Source organism: Poecilia latipinna, unplaced genomic scaffold, assembly GCF_001443285.1.
Source record: "Poecilia latipinna isolate Pla-1442-1.1 unplaced genomic scaffold, P_latipinna-1.0 Scaffold372, whole genome shotgun sequence".
In the NCBI taxonomy this organism is placed as follows: domain Eukaryota; kingdom Metazoa; phylum Chordata; class Actinopteri; order Cyprinodontiformes; family Poeciliidae; genus Poecilia; species Poecilia latipinna.
Window position 1 is genome coordinate 314,630 of NW_015112988.1, and position 8,070 is coordinate 322,699.

General features: G+C 39.4%; 1 protein-coding gene across 1 annotated transcript in view; it reads right to left on the reverse strand.

Annotated features, from left to right (window-relative positions):
• Positions 1 to 7,186, reverse strand: part of LOC106949978 (multidrug resistance-associated protein 5) — a 45,582-nt gene extending 38,396 nt beyond the window's left edge. Inside the window, exons 1-3 of the mRNA XM_015036555.1 lie at positions 6,793 to 7,186; positions 3,656 to 3,846; positions 1,529 to 1,684 (exon numbers count right to left, since the gene is read on the reverse strand). Of these exons, the coding sequence (XP_014892041.1) occupies positions 1,529 to 1,684; positions 3,656 to 3,837 (338 nt within the window). The 5' untranslated portion in view covers positions 3,838 to 3,846; positions 6,793 to 7,186. The remainder of the gene's footprint in view (positions 1 to 1,528; positions 1,685 to 3,655; positions 3,847 to 6,792) is intronic.
• Positions 7,187 to 8,070: the final 884 nt, after the last annotated feature.

Sequence of the window (8,070 nt, forward strand, 5' to 3'; positions counted from 1 at the left end):
ATCCAAACAAATCAACTGAACTCTGTGTTTTACCCTGTGCGGTACAGATTATTTATTTAATTATTTAACGTGGTTTCGCTTCTCCGAAACGGACAGATGTTACGTCTGCAGCTCCTCCAGAACGCCGCTCTCCTGGGTAACGTGAATCCAGAAGGCTCCATTTGTTAAATCCGCTGGATGAGTTAATCCCAGCGGTTTCTAATTCTTCGCAGCGGCGTAGCCGCATCCGCAGTGGTTGAGCAGCGGACTGCGCATGTTACAGTCTAATTAACTTCTGCATCATCATTTATTTCCTCAAGATAAACTACCGGCTCCTCAAATGGATTAACACAACGTTGCATTCTCTTTAGTTTTCTCTGGTCTGTAATGGAGACTTGAATTTAACGCGCCATTTCAACCAAAGGTTTGTAATGCGCTTCCTAACCAGACGCTCCAAAGCGTCCGGTCCATAACTCTTCAACACGCTGTCAGCTCCCGGTCAGAAAGACGCATTTAGTTCAGAGTCCATGAGATGATATTCAGAAAGGATTTTTTTTTTAATTAATTGATTTCAGTTGCCTCTGAGACTAAATCTTTGCGTAAAGTCTATAATGTCTGCCCATGTGACTTGTTTTTATTATTTGTTTGCTCACCTTTAAACACTGATTTAAATATCGTAATTTTTAAACTGAGCAGTAATTTTACATCCATGGAAACTCAAATGTAATATTTAAAACTTCAATACATTTAACAATATGAGGTGTTTAATTTATTTTTAACATTGTATTTTTATACATTTATGCTGGAGGTGCCCAAGTCTAGTTTTCCAGAGCTCCCATCTGCAACTTTAGATGCATTCCTTCTCTAACACACCTGGACCATTGACTCATTATAAGCCTCTACAGAACTGAATGAGGGAAGTCAACCTTTTGTCTGGGGTGTGTTTTAGCAGGGATGCTCTCCTGATTTGTACTGTCAATGTGGCCCGTTGAGGGGGGCCAATATGCTGAAGTGGCCCTCGGTGAAATTGAGTTTGACACCCCTGGTCTACAGGCTCTAAAAGGAGGCAAATTACCTTTTTTTATTTCTTTGACTCTGTAGGTTTTCTGCCACTAACTGAAAAATCAGAATGACTATTTAGTTGAACAACTGTGAAGTGGAAAATCTAAGATAAAGGATTTTATCAACATATAAATTAATGTAAAACCTCCTCAATTTGATATACCTTTTTTTTTTCTTAAATAATAAAAGGAAACTTGATTTTTTTCCTCTTGCTATTTTTTTCTTTTTCTCCTCATGACAGGACGGCCACTCAAAATAGAAAAATCCCAGTAGGTTTGGGTCTTTTGGGAAATGAAGCAAATATTGAGGTTAAAGTCTAAAACTAAATTAGATGGGATCAGTCCTTGTAGTACTTTCTATAGCAAAAGAAAACTGAACAACTTTCACATTTCTTCAGTTCCATCTTTGAACTTGTTCAAAGTCTCCAGTATTTCCAGAACAATCTGCCTTTTTACACCTCCGGTCACTTTCAAGAGGACAATCTCACCTTTGAGAGTTGACCCCTGAGTCTTCGTGGCAAGACAATCCCCACACATCATCTAAAGACAAGCTGGACTGCTTGTAGGCCTTCAGTGCCAGCGGGGAGAGCCATTGCAGAGTCATAAAAGAGAAGAGGCCGGCGTTATCAACTGGGTGCTGATGCCTGGAATAGAGCAGAAGATGTGGAAATTTGTGAGAGCCCTAAAAGTGCAGCGCTGACACAGAGATGCTATGTTATTTCTCATGGAAGAGGTGACTTTGATGGCCAGAGTCAGCAACGGGAGAACCCTGCCTGTAGTGTTTGGACAGCAATTTGCACATTCTTCACAGAAATCTGAGAAAGGAGTGAAAAACAGCAGGGCAGGAGGGGTTTATCAGGTGAGACATGCTCAAACATGGTGCTGTGTGTCACCGAGGGATAAGTTCCCACCGAGGGATAAGTGTAGCAGGAGGCCCTTATCAGGGCCTCCTGCTACACCCCAACAGTCAGCAGAAAACCACTGAGTGAAATGCACACACAATGTATGTCATATGCATTTAGTAATGTCATAGAGAGAGACTAAACAAGTTTAGTCTTGTTTCTTTTAAATCCACAGGATCAAAAGTTTAAACACTCAGCTTCCCTATCAATATTTGGTTCGATCAATCAATCAATTATGCGTATTTGTATAGCACATTTCAGCAACAAGGCAGTTCAAAATGCTTCACATTATAAAATTACAATATACAGTCACAGATTGAGAAGCCAGTAACAAACGTTACATTTTGTCCAGTGCCATCATCAAAATAATCATAACAGGGGGTTTAAATCCCACAAGAAAGCCACATTTCTTTATAAGCTTTGTTCCAGCAGTCAGCATTATACTGGAGGTCAAGACTTATAAAGCTTCATGTTAGCTGCTTTATGCATTCCAAATCCAGCCTGCTGGTGTGTTTGGGTTCATTGTCCTGTTGGAACACAGTTGTGTCAAATTTTAAACCACAAAGCTGATACTTTAAAGTAATATTGACACATTTAGAGACAGTCTTCCATTTCCACAAACCCACAGCATGATGCTGCCACCAGCATGGCCGGCCGTTGCTAAGAGTTTTCTAGGGTTTGAAAACTTTTCTTTGACTTTACCAAACACTATACTTTCTATTGAGGAACAAATTAATTAGTTTTTAGCTTGTCTGAACTTAAACCCTTCACTAGAAAGTATTGGGCTTGTCTATGCAGGCAGTTTTTATACATTAGTGGAATTTTAAACTGGAACAAAGCCTGTCACAATAAGCAATAAATCTCCTAAACACATGAGAAATTAAAATTAGCTCTATGATTTCTGTTCTAATAATTCCAATTTTTTTTGGGAGGGCAGTTTTGTTAACTTTATAATCTATTTCATTTATGCTTTCAGTCGTGTGTGGTTCTTATTTCTGCTTTCCTTATTTTTTTTTTGTCACTTTGTTTATGTGTTAATTATTTTGGATATTAAGAATGTCTGAAATAATTATTTACAAAATTCAAATTTATTACTCATTAAGAGGGCAAGCTTGCATTCTTATGCCATTAAAATACTTATATTGCTTGGAAATGCTCTCAAAACAGCAATGCTATTGTTTATCACAATAATTTCTTGGACAACTTATCATCCAGTAAAACTTGTAATTGTGACTGAAACTTCTTTCTTGGTTTTTATGTTTTCAGTCCCTGTTGGTGCAGAAGTTATTCACTGGAAACTGTGACACTGACGTTCAAATATCTTTCAGCTCATGACTGACTTGAGCATCGCTGTTCCTTTGATTCTTTCTGGACATTATAACCAGTTCTATTCAATCCGAGCATCACAATTTGGGTGAGACTGTTGAAATTCAGGCGGTATTCGGTGTTCCAGCAGAACAGTAAGCTTCAAATATTCAGAGAATCTGGGGGACTACGCTTCAAATCTGGGTCACTGCCAGGTCACAAAACAATTTAAATAAATTGCAGCGATTCTGCCAAGAAGAGTGGTCAAATTTGTGGTCCAAAATATGCCAGAAGCTTGGCAGCACAACATTTATGTGAAATTGATGCTCATGATTCATGCATGTATATATCTGTTTCAGTCTGCTGTCGCCTATGTTAAAAGACATAAACATTAAATAAATGACTGACTTGTGTGTTATCCTGAAGGGCTTTAAAAGCTGCAGGCTTTTGCGGTAGCGGCCTCGTCTCTTCGGCCCCCTCTCTACTGATGTTTCGCTGTCCTCCTCCTCATCCAGTTGGGGCAGCGGCTGTGGAGAGGATAGTGGAAGGCCTTCCACCCGGCCGGCTGCATCCAGGGCATCAGGGAACATGGCGGGGCCGCTGCAGATTTAAAAAAAAAAGAAGACTGATTAAAAAAAATAAATTAAATGCTTTATATCAGCATCAGCTACTGACATAAAACAACAACTACCACCGCTACTTAAGATACTAGTCAATTTTAAAAACTGATTGCGCTGGATCATGGCAGGAGCTTTGTGTGTAGATTGATATGTTTTTATTAAAATTCTTCAATAAGTCAACATTTATACACTGCATGCCACAGAGCAAACAGTTATTGATATGTGTAAGCTGGAAACTCGTCGTTCAGTCCTGAAGTATACATCTGTGTTCATGAAAGAGGAGATTTAAGATGGATTTTTTTTTTATTTGATACAAACAAAACTAAGAAGATAGAAATGGGAGATAGTTGGTTAAAAGCTGAATATTTTAAAAGTACGAGAAGGAAAGAACGTAGTGCAGAACTCTATTTAAAGTTAAGTTATTTTAACTTTAAGAGATTTTTAAAGTTATTTAAAAGCTACTTTAAATAACAAAATGATTGAACAGGGAGATTTCAAATATTTCCATTTTCATAATGAGGCAGCCATGAAAATAACCCTCGCAAAAGTTTTTTCTAGAGACTATGCTGCTCATGATGGCAGCATAATTTGCTGCTCATGATGGCAGCATAATTTGCTGCTGATTTGTTATTTTTGTAGACTTCTGTTCATCATTTTTGGGTTGTTTGGACAATTATTTCCCCTGTTTTACGGTGCAGCTGCAATAATTTTTTTTTTTGCTTAATAAAACTGTCGTAATCAAATTTGCATTGCCTTTACAAAAATTGAAAGCTATTCAGTAAAAATAACAATAAGGGAAAACCTCTGATCATCTTTTAAACATAAAACGTTATGTTCGCCTCAGAAGACAGAGTTACAATGAGGGTGCAAATCAAATACAAATATATTAAGAGGATATTAATAATATTTGAAACAACTTCAGTTGCAGCTTAAATGCCTTAACTTACAAATCTGACTTGCTGTAAGGGATCTTTTGAGAATCTTTAGGATGTACTGACACAAACTATGATGATGTGGTCCAACTCTCTCATCACTGACATAAGATTGCGTAACCTTATACTGCAGCAATAATGCCAAAGTGCTTCTATGCCAAATGAAAAACCCAGCCTTAAAGGATTTGCTTTGCCTGTAGACATTTTAACATATGATGAGCTGAAAGCTGTGAAAGCTTCACTGTTCTCCACATTCCTGTCAGCTGACTTACTAATCTTCACAGAAATGCACAAATCTAACGGACTGATGTACTTTCTAACAGGCAACAGGTTATCTTGGTGTGAAATGCTATGGTATGCGCTTTTTTTTTTTTTTTTAAATCACTCCTAAGCTGACATTTTCAGCCAAACTCTCAGTGGGAATAGATAAAACACAGTAATCCACCTGCTCTGTCTTCCTTTAACCCCAAGAGCTATTACAGAAGAGCAGTGTTTGCTGAATCACCCTCTGCGATGCAGATAGTCTTTTATAAAAAAAAAACACCACCTTGCTCGCAGGTCAGCACCTCTCTCTAGCATACAGCGCTTATCTATTTAAAGACGGCTTGCCAGCCGCTGCGAGTGCTCAGAAGCAGGTGTCTGAGCTGTGCCAGCGCGTCCCGTACACCGTTACTGATCCCTTCTGTAGAAAAGCTCCATTACAAGGTCAGCCTGGCCTGGTGTGGGCCACAATACTGTCCTGGGAAAGCAGTCGGTGAGGAGATTCAATACTGACAGCTCAGCTGGGGCAAAACAGAAACTGATACCAGAAGTAGTGTTGGGAAATATGCAGAAATACAGTCACTGTTGATGCAGCAAAAACCAAAGTTTAGAGGTTAGGGGAAAACACAAATCCACAGCCCTCGTGTGTGAAGTTTCTCTAATGGCTGTGACTCAGCGCGGCGGCGACTTAATGTGCGCTTAAGGCAGCCAAAGTTTGCTTTCATGCAATGACAGTGTTTTAAACAAAGCAAATGATCTAAAAAATGATCGTACCTGTTAGTCAAGTTTGGTCAGAAACCAGACAGTGCAGGTTTCTGACACACTGTACTAACTTGAGTACTGACTTGTAGACATTGTGTCAACAAAACAAACATTTCCAGCTGAAAAATGGACAGGGAAAAACACTTAAGAATTTTGAACAGAATTCCTGCATGTTAACAATGTTAGTTGAGTTAAATTAGTTGTCTGATCCGATCTTAAAGTAATTTCTTATGTCTTTATATCTTGATTTTAATCAGTCAGGTTTTTAAAGTTGTTCTATTATATGTTGCTTTTTGCAAGTTTTTGAAGTTTGACTGCTTAATAACTCAACTTCTCTCCAGCTAACACAGATACTCAGCTAAAGAAGCAGGTATCTCCAAGGCCCTTTGTTAGGTCCTGGATGGATTGTGTTCAGTAAAAAAAAAAAAAGTATTTTATGTACCATTTACCTGAGAAGTGCACACTGAACATTGAGTTCCTGTACAGTCTGGAAACAACTATAGAACCCATCAAACCAATAAAACTGATTTGGGTGTATTATAAATCTATTAAAATGGCTTGACATCCATCCATCCATCCATTAAAATAACTTGTTTGTTCATCCATCCATCCTATAAAACTGCTTGACCATCCACCCCTTCATTCATTAAAACTACTTGTCCCTCCATCCATCCAACCTGTAGCTTGATAGAATTATGTACAGTAAACTCATATTAAGCTATTTTATTAAAGCACTAAAAACTCTAGAAACTTGTATCAGAGTGTCAAATTTAAACATGAATCTGTGTAGAAACGTGTCAGGGTATAACCAAGGCAGTCAAAAGGTCCAACTTAAAAACTTCAGAAGGCTTCCAGAGATCACTTCATCAACAACACTTTTACAATGAGCTCTTTATGGAATAATATCGAGAATGTATAACTGGCTTAACAGTTATTTTGAGTACTGTACATTTCCACTTGTTATCACTTACGTTTAGTTCCTCCAGTCGCGGGTCGCTTTGGTAGCAGTGCAAATGTGAAGCGTGCTGAAAATCAAAAGGAGCAGCTGAAGATGGTCATGACGCCTCCTCTTTTAGCTTTTTAAACTTTTCCGACGTCGTGCGGACACATCTCCCTGTAGAGCCGCCGCGGTGCTCAGATGGAAACACTGGCTCTGAACATGGCAAACTTTCCGCCTCACGTGTACGTAGTGCGTGCTGCTTCCTCCCAGCGGTGTCCACGGCTCTGCTCCTCCGTCACATAACGACCTAAGGCGGTCACACAGCCCGGCAGGGGAAGAGGAAATCCCGGCTTCACTCTGATGTAACAGCGGCTCCGCCAACCGGTAACTCGGCTGAGCGGTCACCTTGGTAACGGAAAGGAAAACAATGGGCGGAGCAGAAAACGTGACAAGGAATCTGATTGGTTATTCCCTGACGTAGTTAAGGAAAACAATAGATGCGATTGGCTATCCTCTGGATTAATAAATCGTTGTGTGTCTTTGTAGGAAGATCAGACAAAATGAAAAGGATAATACTTTGCATAAACCCTTTGGTTTTATAGGTTTTTTTCCCCCTCTGAAAACTCATTAAATGCAAATATTGAAAAAAGCTATAAGTACTGAATAAATTAAGCATTCAAACGAATTTGAAGAATGCTTTAGAAGTAATGCGTCAATGCATTTCTTTGAATATGAAGGATTTAGGCCAATTGCTCTCAAAAATAAAATTAACACTGTGGAAGAACAATACACCTGCACAGTGGCGCAGTTGGTAGAGCTGTTGCCTTGCAGCAAGAAGGTTTTGGGTTCAATTCCCAGCCCTGGTCTTTCTGCATGGAGTTTGCATGTTCTCCCTGTGCATGCGTGGGTTTTCTCCGGGTACTCTGGTTTCCTCCGACAGTCCAAAAACATGTCAGGTTAATTGGCCTCTCCAAATTTCACCTAGGTGTGAGTGCATGGTTGTTTGTCTCTGTGTTGCCCTGCGACAGACTGGCGACCTGTCCAGGGTGTACCCTGCCTCTCATCCGGAACGTTAGCTGGAGATAGGCACCAGCACCCCTCCCGACCCCATTAAGGGACAAGGGTGTAAAGAAAATGGATGGATGGAAGAACAATACATCTCTTTGAATAGTGTTTGTAGGCTGCAATTACAGTCTCAACCAAATGTTATTGTGACCAATAAAGCAAAACATATCCGACAGATCTTAAAGGTAGGAAGGGCAGACTTTAAAATCATAACTGAATGTTTTTAAAGGTTACAAATTTTAC